This window comes from Phoenix dactylifera, chromosome 2 (assembly GCF_009389715.1).
Source record: "Phoenix dactylifera cultivar Barhee BC4 chromosome 2, palm_55x_up_171113_PBpolish2nd_filt_p, whole genome shotgun sequence".
Lineage (NCBI taxonomy): Eukaryota > Viridiplantae > Streptophyta > Magnoliopsida > Arecales > Arecaceae > Phoenix > Phoenix dactylifera.
Window position 1 is genome coordinate 24,541,237 of NC_052393.1, and position 19,521 is coordinate 24,560,757.

The following is a 19,521-nucleotide window of genomic DNA, read 5'->3' on the forward strand; positions in this document are numbered from 1 at the left end:
GATTTTGACTACTATGCGGAGGGGTAGTCATATTTACCAAATATTCTTATTGGAGGGGTATCCCATATGGTTGGGAATACTCTCTCTAAAGTATCATAGAATGGATAAAATTTTTGCCACAAAGCAGAGCAAAGCCTGCAACATGTATCAAGATTTGGTTCGGTATATAAGCTAAACCAGTATGTATCAATCCAAACCGAGATCGGACTGTCCTTGATGTTTCGGATGGTAAAATGTAGATAGATTAGCCAATAGAATTTGACAACTACTACGCGGAGGGGTAGTCATATTTACCAAATATTCTTATTGGAGGGGTATCCCATATAGTTGGGAATACTCTCTCTAAAGTATCATAGAATGGATAAAATTTTTGCCACAAAGCAGAGCAAAGCCTGCAACATGTATCAAGATTTGGTTCGGTATATACGCTAAACCAGTATGTATCAATCCAAACCGAGATCGGACTGTCCTTGATGTTTCGGATGGTATTATAGACTAGAGGGAGAAAAACATTAGAAACCTACCATGGTATTAGCTGCATGTCGTACCTAATTGGTAATATATTGGTATGGTTCTCCGTGCTGGTTTTTTGAACAAAGTTTATTGATAACACTTTCTTCCATAGAACACTTGATGAACAAGATACCTACGTGCATGCATGCCGCTCGAGCAGAAGAGTAGCCAAAGCAAAAAGCTCTTCCCTTACTTGCAACTATCCTCCTCCATTGAAGAGGAGTGATCTACGATAATGGAATGAACTGAGGCGATCCATTAGAGAAAGAGAAACCTTGGTTACTATTTACATTACATTCACTGAAGAATTGCAGAGCAAACAACACTCCGACATTATTCTCCCAATGATGCTCCCCTCCTCAACCTCAATGTTCCTGCTCTCCCGGTTCCAAAGATGCAGGGCGAAGCTCCGTCTACGAATGGAATCGTGCTTCTTCGCAATCCACTTCCAATGGTTCCCATTTCTGGGCGCCTGAAACAGCGTCGATATCTTATGCCAACCCACCGGATAGAATGCCGCCGGCGGCAATACTCTGAATTCAAAGCCAGGCCTCCCGGCGACCCTGGCGACGACCCTCGAAACAAGGTAAGGTCCGTTGTGACCCCACTTGCTCCCATTGAAGGTCCGCGCGAACTCCTCTATGAATTTATAAAGAAGTGGATGCTCCTCATCGAATGCCATCACGGCGTTGTTCAGCCGGCTCCAGTTACCGGTCTCGGCGTTGACGGACTGGGCTCCAATGGCATTCCTCAGACCATGGAAGCTTCTCAGAACTATGACGTCGGCGTCGATGTAAACTCCTCCATACTTGTACAAGATTGCAAGCCGGAGCAAGTTGGATAGATTCTGGCCAAGGGGGACATTCCCGGGATTGACTTCCCCTTTCAAGAGCCGATGGAACCATGGCTCGGCAGGCGTGTTCTTGAAGAGGTAGGGGAAGTCCGGCGACATGGCCGCCAACCGGAAGCCCCTCTCGGAGAAAGGTCTCAATAGCTGCTCGCCGCTCGGCGAGTCCATGGCGTTGGAAACAATGAGCAAGCAGGCGTTTTGATGGGACTTGAACAAGCTCTCGACCGCAAACAACTCCCTGGGGCGAAAAACTTCCGAGGAGGAGATCCAGGTCATGAAAAAACGAGGCGTGCAAGGAGAATCCAGGGGATTAGAGCGAGACCCGTGAAGGAACTCGGCAGCTCGCGCGGAGAACCGACGCGACCGAGCACTGGGGTGAAGGAAGCTGGGAAAAAGCTTGCTCCTTTCCGACCCCGCGGGCTTCCTGGAAGGCAGAGAGGAGTTCGGCTGGGTATGGGGATGATGTCCATCGCCGGAACCCGGCGAAAGGTGAGAACTTTGGAGGGATGCGGCGAAAGAAGGGGTCTTTGGGCTGGGGTCGCGAAGAGGAGCGAAAGCAGGGTGGTTGGCGCGGCAGAGGAGGCCGAGGCCGAGGCCGCTGCAGGCGAGGAAGTAGATGAGGAGGGGGAGGGCGACGATGGAGGTCGGGAGGATGAGAACAAGGTAAGAAAGCGGCTGCGTTGGCCTCAGCATCGGGGAGAAGAAGGCCAGCCGCGGCCAATGACGGTTGTTAAGTCTCTTCGCTGTCGCTGAGAAAAAAATCCTTCTTTTGACAATAAAAGACCAAAAGAAGGGAGATTCTTGAAGAGCGAAAACAGGGAGATTCCAAGGCTTTTTTCTTTTTTTTTGGGTGATAAGATTCAGAGGCTCGCTGATGGCATAGATAGAAGGAAACAATTTATTTGCAGAAAAATCTTTCCAATAAGGAAGAGAAAAATCGAGAGAGAGAGAGAGAGAGAGAGAGAGAGAGAGAGAGAGAGAGAGAGTAGGTTATTTTGTTATTTTAGTGAAGCATAAAATCTGATAAAAAGAAATTAGATTAATAAATTCCAACGACTATGTTGCACCACAGAGTTTATTTGATAAAAAGAAATAGGATTTTAAAAAAAGTGACCATCCAATGACTAGGGAAGGAGAGTAGGAGACTAAGAATGTACACATAATGGTTTTTCCTATATTTATGAAATTAGATTACTAAGTTTTGGTTGGTGCATGGCATCTTGTGATGGATTAAATAGCGATTCTCTTTTTGTTTTAAGCCACATGGAGATGGAATGGATGATCAAGATTACATTTGCAATAAATTTCCTCGTATATGTACTTAATCTTGGTAATGGATGCTCTTTTTGTTTTTAATAATATTTTATTTGGGGTTACTTTTCTAATATTAACAATCTCAAATCTTTTGAAACTAGAACTTAAATTGACAAGAAGAACTGTGATAATATGATAATAGACAGTGATTGATAAAGAGCTTTTAGGAGTTTTTTTTTTTTTGAATCATATAGTGTTAGCATGCATCATCACATGGGTTAAAAAAAATTTATACCTCTCCCAGGTGGAAAAGTTGTCAACTTGTTGAGATAAGATATTTTGCCAATTTTAGATAGTTTCTTAAAAATAGAAAATTAGTTTGCAAGAAAGTAATAATATGAACAAAATATATCCTTAGTGAATAACAAGCAAGTACATTCGGACGACTCTAAAATATTTATTATTTCTGTACTTATCTCATAAAAAAGATAAATGAATGTATCTTCCTCATGAAATTTACCATATAATGCATCTCACTGCCTCATTTTTGTATAAATACTTTATTTATCTAATTTATAATTGGCATGCTTTAAAATGCTATGGGTGATGCTTTGGCTACTAATAAAATTTATTCTTAAAGATTACTTTTATCGTTAAACATTATTTTAACCGTCAACTGCAATGCATATAATGTAAATGCCCTCTCTTATATTTGGCATGACTTAACAAATTTAAAAATAGATGGATAATTTTAATAATTATGAGTATCTGAAATCTAAGTACAAAACACTTCTAATACCTCATTGATGGGTTTTCTTTTTTAAAAGTGTCATTATTGGGCATCCCAACGTGCATTTGTTTATTTAGGTATTCTTACAAATTTAAATTCAAGATAGTTATAATCACAGCATGCTATCTACATGGAATGTATAAAAATTAATTACACCATATCCATTAGGTTTTCCTTTGGTGCTCCTTCAATCACTAGAACATACTATTTTCTCTTAATATGGACCATTATTAATGAATTAAAAGGCCACTGTCCTATAGATGGTAGCTAGTTTCAATTTCAAGTATCAATGGCAAGCACAATTTGGGAAAAAGTTATAATTTATTTTATTCATGTAGGTATTTTTCTCCTCTATGCATGGATGGATTTTTTTATATATATAACATCTTTATATAATTTACTTGCTGAAATTATTATTGTATCCAGCCTAGTTTGAATTTTATAGGGAATTTATCTTGCGTCAATTCTTAAGTAAAAAAATCTTGTAAAGTTATAATTCGATCATAGAAAAATGGTAACATAATAGGCACATATGGTTGAATACATCATGTAAAACTTTTTATGAATGATTTAGATCTACTATTTTCTTTTGCTTTCGAGAACTGAATAGAAGAAGTTTAGCTAAAATCAAGGTAAGGGCGAGATAGAACCAATTATGAGTAACTAAAATCCATTAACTCTATCAACTCAACTAATTAACACCTATTTTTATATAATGATATGCAAGCATGAGTAAAAATGGTATACATATAAATTAACAAAAATTGATTTTAAGGACAATGCTAATAAGTAATGTCACATCAGCACAGATATTGATGCAACTAGCTAAAAGATATTTACATTACCATGGACCATGAAAAGAAAAATTTTCACATATATTAAGGGTTTCCTAGGAATAAAGTAAGAAAGATCTATCAAACTCATTAAGATCTTGAATTATTGCGAAAGCAGGCACTAGTACCAAATCTCCGGCAACTTCTATTCATTAAATTTTTTGGCACCCTCAATGTCATGCGTCTTAAGTTACTTTTGTTTAAGGGAATTATTCATGGTTTTCTAACTCTTGGTCTTTTTTTTCCTTTTTTCAGCTAAATTGCAGAAAAACTATGAGCTATTCTTCTGAAACTAATTTCTTCCTCTCTATGTCCCACCTTTGATTGGATAATGAATCATGATCTAATCATTCCAATGGATTAACATCCATGACTTCAATATCAATCAGGATAAACCAATTTACAAATATTGCACCCAATGAATGAAAAGTTTGAGGTGGTGCCCACAGCATGAAACCAATATTTTGACTAATTAAGTAATAATCCTCTTAACCACTACCTTCTCACTGTGCTTAGCGTAAAAGAAAAATAACAAACATTTGTTCTAAATAAATTAACCTATTTGTTACGTGTCGCATGTTGAACTTCGAGATATTTAGGAGGGACTTACAATTGCCATTAAGCTGCTTAACCCATTCGGAGTGCTCATCGAGGTAGATTCAACCATGCTATTATTCCTGGATCAATGGACCAAAGTTGGGTTATCATTCTACCAATTCATACTTGTTGGACCTTTTGGCCAATTACTCCTTCTTCAGAGGAGGCAAAGACTGGCTTATCAGAAAAGGGATTGAGAGCTTCATAAAAAGTCTTCAATATCCCTTTTTTTTGCTGTTATAAATGTTTAATCTATATGGATGTACCTTCTTAAAAAAACATTGTTGAGGTGCTGCAACCTCCTTTTTTTTTTTAAAAAAAAATAGTCGGAACTCCATCCTATCTAAAATAAAATTCTTCAATCAATAAACAACAATTTAAACAGAAAAAAAAACTTTTTTTGTTCCTTAATATCTAATAATGCTTGTCATAATCTCTTCCTAAATAAACAAAGCTTAGGATTGATGCATCAAACGTGAGCTCAGAAAGCGAACATCGGATTTTTTTGATTTTTTATCTTTTATTCGACAAGAATATATATATATATAGTCGGAGGAAGGATTGATTTTCCTTTCATTTTTCAATATTTTTATTATGATAAACTTAATAATATTTAATATTGGATGGAACGTTTTTAAGTGGCAGTTGGTGAGTGAAATTAACGTGAGGGGGGATCGGACGAATGCACTCGTTTGGCGCGCGCTACCAACCAAGGTGGTGCGGTAGATGTTGCGTATTGCGTGCATGCCTTTTCTCAAGTTATAAAGTCCTTCAATTAAAGAATGTAACGCAAAAGTCAAAAATTGAAAGTTAAAATTAAATATGACTACCAAATTGTTTGCGAGCTAACTCACCGTCAAATTTATCTCAAACTACCTTGGCATACTTTTATATATGTAGAGAGAGTGTGTGAGTTCTAAACTTGGCTACACTCAGGTAGATCTCCATTCAGATTCGATTAGATCTACATAAAATAACGGAGGTTCCAAATTTATGATCCGAGCAATCGAATGTGATCTACTATCTTTAAATTATTTATATATAAAAAATTATATGATTTGGAGACCTTTAGCCTATGAATCAAGTAATATACATACATACATACATCTCTCTCTCTCTCTCTCTCTCTCTCTCTCTCTCTATATATATATATATATATATATATATATATATATATATATAATTTAGTGTTATTTAGACTATCTAGTTTTAGATCACTTGGTGCATATATATATATATATATATATATATATATATATATATATATATATATATATATATATATATATATATATATATATATATATATATATATAATTTGGTGTTATTTAGACTATCTATTTTTAAATCACTTGATGCATAGGCTAGGCATCTCTAAATCACATAATTTTTGGTACATAAGCAATGTATAAGTAGTAGATCACATCTAACGACTCAGATCATTGATGTTGGACCTTCATTATTTAATCCAGATCTAATGGGGTTTGAGTGGAGATCTAGTTGAGTGTAGCGTAATCTAGCTATATATATAATTTTAGTTACTATTATTTATCTAACTAATTTATTTTTATAATTATTTATTGTATAATTAAAACTCCCAACTAATTTTGAATTTTCACTAAATTTTTTAAATAACTTGTTCATAAATAGCTTGAGCTTCGCTTGAAATTAAGCGAGTCTAGCAAGCCGCTAACTTGGTTTGTGTCAGGCTTGTTTACACCCTTGGTTACGAGGATTTGCTTGATATGATGCCGGCCATGCCTACTTTTTCAGTCATAAGTGTCGCATTATGTGCCACTTCTTCTAGGTTGAATGAATGCGATTATTGAAAAATAAATACAGCCTTACAGGCAATTATCTATATATTTTTTATGAGCTATGTCAGGGGGCTTCTATTATGTATATAGGAGCTATTCTTTTCTATGTGGCAAAAGATGATTGGTACAAATTATAGAAATTGTTTCCAAACCAGTTGGCTATCAAATTGCCAAATCAACGAGCGTAGGCTCGATGAAACTAGATTTGGATCATTTTCCAATCTTGAATTGGACTCGAAAGGGCTCGTCTTCCAACTATGATGGTTCGTGACTGGCACGACAGCCATGAGTGGATGGAGCCAACTAATCCATTTAGAATTTATTCCCGGCACCATTTGGCGGTGCACCATGCCAAATCACCTTGTCTCGTTTTTATGGACCATAGAAAGTCATGAGAGCACGATGAATAGAGCCCATAGAAATGAGACGAGATGATTGATGTGGTGCACCGCCATGTGGTGTAGGGTATGTTTTCTCCTAATCTGTTGCCTCGTGTTGTGGTGAGCTCAATCCAAGCATGGCGATCATGCCAATCATGGATGGCCATAGTTGAAGACATGCCCTCTCCAGGACAGGGAGGATTCCTACTGGAATGGAGTTTTGCTATGCACACTACAAGCACCCTCTATCAGTTTTATATTTATGGGGCAATGCTATAATGCCAGTTATATTTTCAAAATTCTTTTGCACTGGTGGCGGGCCACATGGCATGAAAGGATAAGGTACTTGGGCAAATTATCCATGGCATCAGATTCTCTGTAAGACTGTAACCATGAGTTTCACCCATTTCCTCCTATCTCGCGTGTCATTCTAGCAATCAAGGAAAGGATTTCTCCACCAAGAAAAAGAAGGAAATAGTCTTGTTAATAGGATTATTATCCCTGTAGCATTCCTTTCCCTTAAAATACTACCTGAAAGGACCTTGCTTTAGAAAATGTTCATCTCAGTCTTTCTGCTTTTACTTTTTCTTTCCTTTTTGTAAGCAATCCTTTCTTAGAAAAATTCAGGAAAGAGAGCAGAACCTAGTATTTGTCGTTATACATAAAAGAAATTTTCATTACAAAAATAAATGAAGCGAAGGGGGGAAAAAACCCTGAACAAATGAAATGGATTATGCTCATCCATCAGATGTTCTTTGTTCTTGTTCTGGTCATGAGAAATGCAATGAACTCCTATATACTAATTGGACATGGAAATACTTTATTATATGCTTTCATGAAAGAAAAGGTATTATCCTTCCATAGAACTCTTTCTTAAGGATATGCCCAACTTCAGCTCAATTCGAAGTAGAAAAATGCATTAAACTTGGCAGTAGTAAAATTTAGCTAAGGAGTATTCCGTCATCTATCTCATGCCATTATTGTAGATCAAGACTTGAGAGTCATAATTGATTAATACTATAATATTACCATAGCAGTGATTGTCACTGCATCTGGTAGTCTTGCATTAACCTCTTGCTTGCATGAAATCACATCATGAAGAGAAAATGTCTCCTATGTAACAGTGGACATACTCTTGTGCACTGCTCCAAGCCTTTGTTCATCTGTTATCTAGTTCTATTTTGTTTTCTCTTCTCCCCTAGCTTTGTGTCGCATCTCAAACCCATGAAGGGAAACTGGCAATCCAGATATATGTCCATACTGCGAGCAGAAGCAATCTGAAGTTGTGGTCTAAACTTATCTGGTTTCATGAGGGTCGCAAAACCACTGTCTGAAATCACAAAGGATGAGCCAGGACTACTCCAAAGTAGAGTTCTATAATTTTTCATGCTGGGTATGGATTAGAGTTTAGAAACATCTATCCAAAACCTATCTGACAAAGGTTGAGTTATCAAAAAGTACAAAACCAGATATCATACAATCATGCATACGACTCGAGTATATGATACAAAGCAGGCAGCATCTGACACACGATTAGGTGGCAAGAACAGCGTCCTCGACAACCCTCACTATCACATACATTTTTCCTTCTCATTTGTACATCTCAAGCACAAAATGACATATATACCTCCTAACCTAGTTTTTCCACACAAAAGTGCATGGAAGTTCAAAGCTCATAAGCTGGGAACCTTGATTCAGAGGGTCTGACCATGTCCAGGAAGAGATGTGCCATACCAGCCTGCCCTTCAAACAGTGAATATGGGCGGTCGCCACTGTGCATTAGACCATCTGCAATCAGCTTGTTAGCTTTGTCCAACAGAAAGCAAGCAAATGCTTTAGCCCGATATAAGTACTCCATGTTGCCAGTTAGCCTGTACAGCGAGAGGAACACATAAGTGTTCCCACTTATACCATGACAAATTCCCACTCTCTTTAGCAGGCCTCGGTTCCATACCACCTCGGCAGCCTCTGCAGTTGCCTGCAGAAATTGCTCTTCTTGGAAGACCTGAACATAATACTATGTTCACAGTTAAAAGTCTGGATCAAGTGATGCATGAAATGATAAACAAACAATTGTGATGGCAGCATGATCACCTGAGCAGCCTTGGTGAGAGTGAGAGAAACACCTGGGGCACCGTGACACCAATGCACTAAGCGGTCGTTATTGGAGCCCTCACTCGAGGGGTAGTTCCCACTAGAAAAGCGATTTTGAATCATGTACCGGAGGGTACCTTTAATGTCTTCCTTCTCATCTGGTTTTAAATCCATGTCCATCAGGACATGCATAATCCCTGCCAGTCCATGAGCAGCACCCCAATATTTCTTGTCATGCCACTCATACATGAGAGGGCAGCTGCCTCTGTTGGATAGTCTTTTTCCATCCATAATGATTTTCTTTGCTAGTGCACCCTATATAGGTTTAGTTATTAAACAATTAATAAATTTTAGCTTAAAAAGCCATTTGATGGAGACGACCACATAGACAAAACAGAGAGCACTCACCATGTGGGTTGAGGGGATTGTCCCTTCACCTATGTGTTTATTCAAGAAAGCACAAGCCCATAAGTATCCAACTCGTCCATACAAAAGCTCATTTGGAACTTTACCAGGCATCCTAATCTGTTTAGAAAAAGAAAGGTACTAATTAAAACCACCAAACACGATTGTATGCATCACCTTAATGAAAATTTAATCACACTGGAAAGCACTCCATGAAATGAAATTAGGATAAAATAAGAAAGAAAACTCCAGCAAGCCATTTAATTCTCTGGAGAGTATTTTTTCTGAACAAAGATTTCTCTGGAGAGTTTTGATTGTTTCTTGTTGCTAATATCTGTTCTCTTGTGAAAGATTGCAGAAATTGCTTGGTTTATGGAAACAAGAACATACCCTAAAAGGATTTCTCCCCGATTTTCCCATTTTTGGAGAAAGGGAGGAAAACCACCCAGTATTACAACTAACTAGATCCAATTACTTGGGGATGCACCAGCCAAGACCTCAAATAGGACTCTGCTCGTTAGGTAAAGGGGGTTGACCACTGGGATAATGCCGAGTTTATGAATTAGCTATCAGTTTGGCATGCAGGCATGCTACATTATTATGGACGTAGAATGCTGATTTCCAGAAAGGTGTCCTTGTTCTTTGAGAATATTCAACAGAAAAATAGAAGTCAAAAAGCTTAAAAGTGTGACCTCAACTATGGGTATGACAAATAAGAGCACAAGAACCTACTTGGCTGGTGCAATGGAAGTTGGCATTGGGTACTTTGTTACAATCAAAGCTATGCTCTATAGAAGCTTGCGATGGGCTTTTTATCTATCTTAGCAACTAATTCAGGTCAAAGTTGCATCACCTACCCACCAGCTGGCACTCCACATATGCAAGGCTTATCACATGATCAGGTACAATGCCTACCACGATATGTAATTAAGTTTAAATGGATATCCCTTCATCCACAATGCCAACCCCATATAGATAGAATAAGGACTTATTCCTTGGCATTATTTAGACTTGATTACAATTTAATATTAAATATCAGGGAACAATGAGTCAGCTGCCTCTTCAGAACAGAAGCTGAATATACTTGCTTCAGTCATGCAATATTCAATTAAGGCCGGCTTCAGGTCTTAAACTTCTTATTTCATGATATTGTCTGATTTGGTCCTCATGGCAGTCCAAAACTCATAGTAGTCCAAGTATTAGAAAGTCTTTTATTCCATGATATTATCCGATATGGCCCTTATGAAAGTCCAAAACCGGTAGTAGTACAAGTGTTAGAAACTTAATAAAAATTTTAATATTTCTGACAAGGTTTGCCGTATCGGTACCGGTAGGCATACCGGTCGCCTACCGGACCGGCATGGTTCTAGTTCGGACCGGTTTAAACCGATACCGAATCGGAACACTCTTCCCTGGAAGAAGAGAAGAATGAGAGAGCAAGCGGGGGAGGGAGGGAGGGAGGCCCGCGGAGGGCTGAGGGGGGGGGGGGGCGGAGGGCGAAGCCGTGACCGCGTCCGCGTCCTCTATTTCGAAATTTTGAGAATTTTTAAGTGAAGTCGGTAAATCGGTTGCCGACTTTACTTAAAAATCTCCAAATTTAAAGTCGGCAACCAATTTGCCGACTTCACTTACAAATCTCTAAATTTCGAAGCAGAGGATGCGGCCTCAGCCTCCGCCACGCCCCCGTGGGCTCCCCGGCTCCCCCCCGGCCCCCGCTGGCCCGTTGCGGACGGAGGGCCGGCAGAGGCCTCTCCTCCCTCCCTCTCTTCCCCCCTCTCTCTCTCCTCTTCATCTTCCCCGGCTCCGGCTAGGTTCGGCCCGTACAGGTTTTCACTGCTCCAGCGTACCAATTACAGGTCGGACCGGTCCGAACAGGTCGGTACGGGCCGGTTCGTCAAACCATGACTTCTGACATGGATTGTCGAACCGACCTAAACTGGGCGATTCGGCCTATATCAAACTATACTGAACCTGGCCTAGAATGGTTCAGCCTCTCGATTCAGTTGAGCCCTCATTTAATTAAAAACCCTCCCCCAACACCTCTGTTTGGCTTCAAAAACCCTCCCGAGGGTTTCGAAGTTTTGCTTATCCGCTCTTTCGCTCGTTAGAGGGTTTTGCGCTTATCTTGCCCTAGCCGATCACCAACATCACTCCCAGGTAAGTTCCCCCATCTCCCCCCCTCCTCTCTCTCTCTCTCCCTCCCTCTCTCACTCTCTCCCCTTCCCTCCCTCCCTCTTGAATGGTTCGGGTTAGAGTTTCCCTCCCCCCCTCTCTATCCATCTCTCTCTCCCTCCTGCGTCCATGGCAGCCCTACTCCCCACATTTCGGCACCCCCTCTCTCAATCTCCCCTTATGTAATTTGTGACTAGGATGGACAGACATATGGATGGATGGTGTTATGAATGACTCAATATATATTACTAGTTATCAACCTATAATATGTATTACTATTTTAGGTCTGTCATGCTATTAGCATATTGGAGAAGTGTAAAAAAGTTTTGAAAGAGAGTGTTGAATTAGTCTAACTGAATAATGTCTATATAGGTTGATTTTGTTGGAGGGTCCTATTTAACATTTTTCTATAACCTAACTCAACTTGATTGAACTTGGTTTGATGGTTGGTTAAACTACTTTCAAGTGTGTTGTATCAGGGAGAACTTTATTAACCCGATTTTCTTAGGCTTATGTCAAGTTCTGATTATGACTCATTCCAGGTCATGCCTCTAGGCAATTGTTTAAGCTACTTTCAAGTGGGCTGGGTCAGAGTGAATTTTATAAACCAGATTTTCCACAGTTTATGTCAAATTCTGATTATGACCCATTCCAGATCATGCCTCTAGGCAATTGTTTAAGCTACTTTCAAGTGGGCTAGGTTAGTGAACTTTATGAACCAAATTTTATGCCAAGTTTCAATTATGACTCATTCTAGGTCATGCCTCTAGGCAATCCTTGCAGGTTAGATTTATGCATAAGCTCAAGCTCAAACTCACCACTGGTAAACATCCAATGATTCCACATGGATATTTCATTCCTCGTGAAAGAATTTAATGCCACTAGTAAAATGAGTTTGAAAAGAAAACAATATAAGTATTCCCCACAAATCATGACTATTTCTTGAAATATCCTCCAAATCCTTCATTGCCTCATTGTCTTCCTCTTGATTTCTAAAACTTCCTAGCTATCCATTGTGGACCACTGTTGGAGTGAAGATCTACAACAATTTGTAAGCTGATCACATGCTTTTACTTTGGCACCCCTAACTTAACACTTCCCCCCCTTTCCCTCTTTCTTGGCATGAATAAATCTCTGCTATAGATCTTTGGTCCGTGAAAGAAGGGGTAGTGTGGGCTTCCCCTCTTTAAGGTTTCAGATTAGCTACCTAGTTTAGGCAGCTAGGAACTTAACTATGGATAAGACAAAGGGTAAGGCCTAGGTTAATGGTAGCAAAGAGCCCAATCGTACACCACACTACCCCTCTCATGAGGAGGTCCCAGGTAGACAATGGTTTCGTAACTCATCCTAGGGTTTACGCATGCTCGTAAAACAAAAAGAATGAGAGAAAGGGGAGAGGGAGATTGGGGAGGGGGGGTTGGCACTCAAGACTCCTTGATAACTCCTTCTGTAAGGGTTGCTAGTGGAGGGCCAGGGTTAAGGTTTCATGGAAGGTAGAAGAGGAGAAGGATGATAAAAGAGGATGGGACTAGCATCTTGGAGAGACTCCAAGGTGGTAGGGCTTGCTAGGATTTTCCAATTCTAGCCTAATATCTAATAGGATTTTGCTCATGGATTTCTCTATGCATATTTTATGAAGTTTTGGAAGAGATGAGGGGTGTTTATAAAGGAGGGTGAGGGATCCTAAGGCTAAGATTGAATAAAGAGAGAAGTTGCCATAAATCTAATGACTAGGATAATGGTATTAAATGGTTTTCTCCTATTGGACTTCATGAATCAAGAGTTGAGATGGTTGGAGGGTGGGTTGTTGTGTTTCTGTAGGAATTAATGCTAGGTTTTTGTAGAGAGAAGATGATGGTTAGGACAAAGGCTTGTAGGATCTGACATAAAGAAAAGATTTGAGGTGGCATGGTCCTATAGAGGAGGTAGATGGCTATGATTGAGAGAGAGAGTGCTGCATTGAGTAGCTAGGATTAATGGTAGAGAGAAGTGTTAAGATTAGGAGAGAGAACTTACGATAGGGAAAGGTGCTAGATGGAAGGATAGGATTGGGTCTTCCCACCTTCTCTTGGATTGATGATGTGGAGGAAAATGGAGGGTTGAGATTTCGTAGGCTGGGGAGAAAGAGATCTAATAGTAGAGGCTAACTGAGGCAAAGATGTTAATTTGGATAGATTTATGGGGAGACTTAACAACTAATTAATCCTCTAGAGAGGGTATAGGGGTCTAACAAGAAACATCGAAGGCAAGCAAATGCATGCCATGGGATTACCATCAAGAATGGATAGGATTTGTTATGGGGCATACAATAAGTTTGTCATACAATGGGACTATAATGTTGTGTTGGAAGGATAGCTTTGGGAGGAGTTTCTGAGAAATGACACATGGTAAGGGGAGAGCGAACGAGGAATCAAGTTCATTAGAGGGAATATTTGAAGCAGCATGATAGGAGGGTGCCACTTGGCAAATGGTCCGCCAGAGGAAGAGGGATGCAGGTTAAGATGGGGATGGTTTTATTACAGTGCTGCCCTCCATGAGTGTGCAAAGATTCCTTTCAAGGTGCAATTATGATGAGAAGTTAGGTTGCAGGGTGAGAGTACCAAGGGATTTAAGGTTTATTCATGACATATTGGCTTGGTACAATCCTAAATTGGATCTAAGAAAAGCTCAATTTAGAATGCAAATGGAAGAATCTAGGCTTAATAGGTGCATGTGCCATGTCCCCTAGATGGGGTTAATTGCGCTTGGTTGTGGTTAGGGTGAATAGGATTAGGTTAGAATAAGTAGGACAAGGTCAGATAGGGTCAAATTAGGTTCAATCAGATGCTATCAAATGCAATCAAGCTTGATCGGATGCAATCAGGTGCAACAGGCAGGGTAGAGGTTAACCTGAGGATGAGAGCATTAGGTCAAATCAAGTGGCTAAGGTAGGGATCAGATATGATTGGGTTTGATCAAATATGATTAGGCATGATCAAATGCAATCAAGTTTGATCAACTTGGTTGGATTGGGTTAGAGTGGGTGAGATTAGTGGAATTACATTAGTTTGGGGATAGATCGACTAGGAAAAAGTTTAGAGTGGATGTGACTAGATTAGATTGCGACTGGATTGGGCTAGATCAGCTAGAAGAGGTTAGTGTGCATGAGATTACATTAAATTAGTTGGATTGGGGCTGGATTAGGATGGATCGGCTAGGTAGGTTAAAACGAAGGATGGTTTGTGATAGGTTAAGTTTCGAGTTATGATCTAATGCAACCAAGCAAGGAGGTAATCCCTCAACAACTGGGGGTGTCGATAGGTAGAAATAAGAATCTACTATTTCTAAGAAAGTAAACAGTTTTAAATCACACATCAAGAAATCAAGACATATTTTCCCCATTTCTTTCTTTTTTTTGGACACAAAATAAGGGTTAGGCAGGTAAAGCATACTAGGTCCAATCAAGTCATCCAGCAAGTGTTTGATGGGTTGGGGTCAGTCATGCTTCTTGGATTAATGAATTTACATGTTTTGATGAGAATGGTTAAATTGAGCCAATTTTTTAAAAGGTTTGATCAGTAGTGCTCGCCTTTGGGCAAGCTTGGTTGGCTTTCATGTTTACGACTATTTAAACATTAGTTAGTTCCAACCTAAGCCAACACCTAATCTCAATGAGACATTCTCTATAGCATTTCAAGAAGATCGTCAGCAGTCATAATTTACAATGACTCATCTAATGCGTTAATGTGCATTACACCCTACTATATCTTGGTATAGGCACATCACAAAAGGAAACCTTCATAGAATAATTTCCAAACACTATTTTTGATCATTTGCATGAAGATATTGTCTAGCTATACATAATCTTTGTTTTTTATATATTATAGCACAGGGTGTTGAATTTATTACCAATGGAAGTCCTAAATATGAGGTTAAGCTCTCTCTCCAATCAGGATGGATTGATGCACATTAGTTGCAGCATGAGAATAAGGAACAGTTTTATAAGCCTGTATCACTATATTAAAAGGTAGCTACCATAGTCAGGCAGTTTCCTGTCTGCTTCTCTCTGGTGCCAGTCACTTGGCAGCCTAAGCAGGTCAGACTATGTCTTTCAACAGGTTGGGTATCAGATGAGAAATGTTGAGATATTTAGCATGTAAATGACCAGATTACAATCATTACTGTCTTCTCCATTAAAATCCAAGCAGGTTATCATTTACGATTATAAGTTTCACTAATGATCTGCATTCAACAAATATCCTTTGGCTATTGAACGCATGCCTGTATCAAAAAAGTGTAAATATTTACTAGTCACATGTCAGGTCACACTAAATAGGTTCTCAAACAAACGGAAATGAGTGTATTTAATTAACATTTTGCTTTCTTCAATTTATTCTAATTTATTTTGAACTTTCTGGTTTTTTTATATATATTTGCAAGGTTAGTTTTTTCAATATGTTTAGCTTAGAAATTCACATAAGCTCCCATCCTTTGCCTCAGCATTACAGGAACACCTGGCCGTCCAAATGCAGCAATTACCATAAACAAATTGTTTGACATGGTTCTTCTTTGCATTTTGGAGGCATAAATTGGATATAGGACAATTGGAGGAATAACCTGCTTATATTGCCATCTCTAAGACATTTTTCTGTCTAGTCTCTACAGCCTTCTAAATCCTCAATCTTGCTTCATTTCATGAGGTTTTAGAAATGAGAGTTCACTTCTAGCATCTCAATCATTCTTCATGTGCATATAACACTGAAAAATTACCAATAGATTTGTTTTCATGACTTCTCAAACTTCAATTGGTAGATCAGTCTGGTCTCAAGGTAGGCTACTTCTGCTTGCAGTAAACTAAAAATTAGCACACAAGCCAAGTCTTACCTCTCTAAAAGAGCTCAAATAGTGGTTGAGCAGCGCCTCATCTCCGGCGTGCTTCGCCACCACCGCACCAAGAGCGCACACACCCGCCCTCCCGCATATAAACGTCACATGCCTGCTCCAATCCCAATTCACATGCCGACAGATCAAGCAACCATAATCCAACAACACTAAACACAAAAAAAAGGGCCTAAACTCTTACGGATCACCCTGGGAGCCAACGTCGCAAGCCCTGATGATCTCACTACAGAGGCTGAGATCGCCTCGATTGTTGGTGACTTGGTAAGCCTTGAACAGCAAGAACGCAGTCCCGAGCGCACCTGTATAAAGCGTGAAATCCTTCGCACGCCGTCCAAACCGCACCCAAGTCTCCTTCACGACCTGAAACAAGCAAAAGCACAAACAGAAGGTGCGCAAGAAATTGCTGTGACCACGCGAGCCCCCAACCCCATCCCAACCAGACCAAGGAATGGTTGAGAGCAAGAAGAAAATATGACCTTCTCCTTGAGATCGAGAGCAGCTCGCAAGAGTTTGTCGGCGGTTTTGGGGTAGGAAAGGTAGAGGAGGCTGTGGAGAGAGGAGGGAGCGAGGATGCCCTCCTTTTCCTCCACGAAAGCCGGCATCTCGTTATGGAAGAAGCGATCCGCCATCTTTCTCCGCTGCAATAGCTTGCCCCGCCCGTTATCCGCTTGCTCGGTGGTGGCTGAAATGATCTAGAAGTAATGTTGTAAAGTCGCTGGATGGGATGCAGACACCGGCTGTGTGAATACGCTACACCTGGAACTGTCTCTAAAGTCGCTGGAATCTAAGATAGCAAACAGTGATCAGATTGATGATGAAGAAAGAAAATTTTTGGTTCAATTCTCCACCTTAATGATAGAAAAAAGGATTGATCAAATTTTATTGAGTTTGACTCATAGTGATCACTTATCAAAGAAGGATTTTGATTTCATAAAAAGTATCTAATAAATTATAAGTTCAATAGATTCTATTTGGCAGAAAATCAGATATTTCTTGCTCATTATCAGACAATCACTTATTCAGGAACTACAACTTTGCTAGCATCCTACCGCCGAAATTTCTTTGTAGTTCAAATTCTACTAAAGATGAACTCTAACTCTATCAGCAAAAAGATTAGCCTAATTCTAGTGTATGAAGCTTAGTGGCCATTAATGATCCCAACTTGTTGAAGTTCTATAAGGTTGATTCTTTGAGTAATAGCCCTAGAGCTACAGCTTGATGATAGATTTTAGGTACAAAACTAATTTCATGCTGATCCTCTAGGTTTAATATGGCTAGAGTATTAAGCATTGAAGGTGTTGGCTCACCCTTTGCTCCGAAATATCTAGGCGATAGTGAGGGATGGTGGGGCCTTTCAGGCCAAGCATGTATTCCGTGAAGCTAATAGAGTTGTGAATTGGATGGCTGCTTATGTAGTTAGTCACTTCGGTAGTTTCTTATAAGCTGGTGATGGAGAGTTGCCCCTGGCACTCTGAGGTATTTTGTTTTTTGATTTTATTTAGTTCATCCGTACTCGTTAGATATGATCCACCCGTCTTTGCAAGCAAAAAAATAAAAAATAAAAAATAAAAAAATAAATGGTGCTGGCTCACCAAACGTAACAAGCTTGTGAGATTTAAGACAAGTTTATCGAGTGACTTGAGATTTAATCCCACCAGCATCATAATTTGGGTGATTACGAGCATTCGAGAAGAGCTGCCCATCTATCCTTCAGACCATTGCCTCTATTAAGCAAAGAGAAAGAAAAAAAATATTAGTTTCTATTACACAGTCGGGTGCAATGCATGTTTCATTAATACTACTAAACAAATAAATATAATTTATTTTTAAATTAATTAAACTATATAAAAGCAGCTTAGTTTTCTCGATTTTTCGATTACAAAAACAAATCGTATTTTTTTTCAAAAGCATGTTAGATTTCTATAGAAAAAGTGACTTCATAAACTTCTAAAAAAAACCTTAGCATATATACAGATGCAAAAAACATTGAAGGGAGGAGAGAGGGATATACTTTTGAGCCAACCGACAACAATGATATATTATGAACTAGGAAAAAGTTAGCTATAACTTAATTATTTTTAGATCTTCTAAAATTTATATTTTATTTAAACTATCCTAAAAATTAAAATATTTAATAGCCACTTGCATCTGCATATACATTACAACTCGTTTGTTTATATTAATATAGATTTTTTCTATTCTAAAGTTACAACTAGGGTCAAAAATGTATAGCATATGAATATACCTATATCCATATTTATATCTATTTGCCAAATATAAATATGAATATGGATATCAATCGGATGCTAAAAATCTTTACCCATGCCAGTACATAGTTCTCTCAAAATTTTCTTATTATTTTTTAGAAGAAAGAAATATAAGTTCAAAAAGTAATAAAAATATAATAGCATTCATTTAGATCCTATGTAGCATCGCTGTAGGTAGTAAAGCTTTTTGTGTATAGAGTGTTGGCTAAAAAAAGCTTTCACTAGTAATTAAAAATTGTTCTCTATTTAGTAACTAAATTTCTGAAGCACTATGAAACTTTAATATGGCAACCAAATTGAAGAAGTACTTTTTAGTATTAGAAAATAATAATAACATATATTATATAACATTTTCAATTATCTAATTATTCGTACAATTAGAACTATTATAATTTATTCTTAATTTGTAAATTATTTATGTTGATATTTAATCTAAATAATATAATAAAATGATATTATTATTTTAGTATATTGTAACATTATTATATTATAATGTTAGTAATAATGATGATAATTATATTATATTATGTCTTATTATATCATATATTATATGTTGTTGTATCTTGTTATGAAGTATTGTTTATTTACAAGCTATTTTAAATTAATTTTAAAAAAAAATTCATTACCAGGACTCCAACTGTTTTTTTTTTTTAAAAAAAAACTTTCCA

At 38.5% G+C, this 19,521-nt stretch overlaps 2 protein-coding genes across 2 annotated transcripts; both read right to left on the bottom strand.

The window, feature by feature from the left end:
* Positions 1-799: 799 nt before the first annotated feature.
* LOC120110013 (uncharacterized protein At4g19900-like) lies at positions 800-2,056 on the bottom strand. Its single transcript, XM_039123974.1, has one exon. It carries the CDS (start codon positions 2,054-2,056, stop codon positions 800-802), a length of 1,257 nt encoding a protein of 418 aa, XP_038979902.1.
* Positions 2,057-8,391: 6,335 nt separating this feature from the next.
* Positions 8,392-17,276, bottom strand: LOC103721116 (lanC-like protein GCL2). The gene is made up of 6 exons (XM_008811178.4): positions 17,063-17,276; positions 16,768-16,946; positions 16,569-16,680; positions 9,537-9,653; positions 9,129-9,443; positions 8,392-9,039 (listed from the first exon to the last, which is right to left on the bottom strand). The coding sequence occupies exons 1-6, from the start codon at positions 17,213-17,215 to the stop codon at positions 8,701-8,703; spliced, it is 1,215 nt and encodes a 404-aa protein (XP_008809400.1). The 5' UTR covers positions 17,216-17,276; the 3' UTR covers positions 8,392-8,700.
* Positions 17,277-19,521: the final 2,245 nt, after the last annotated feature.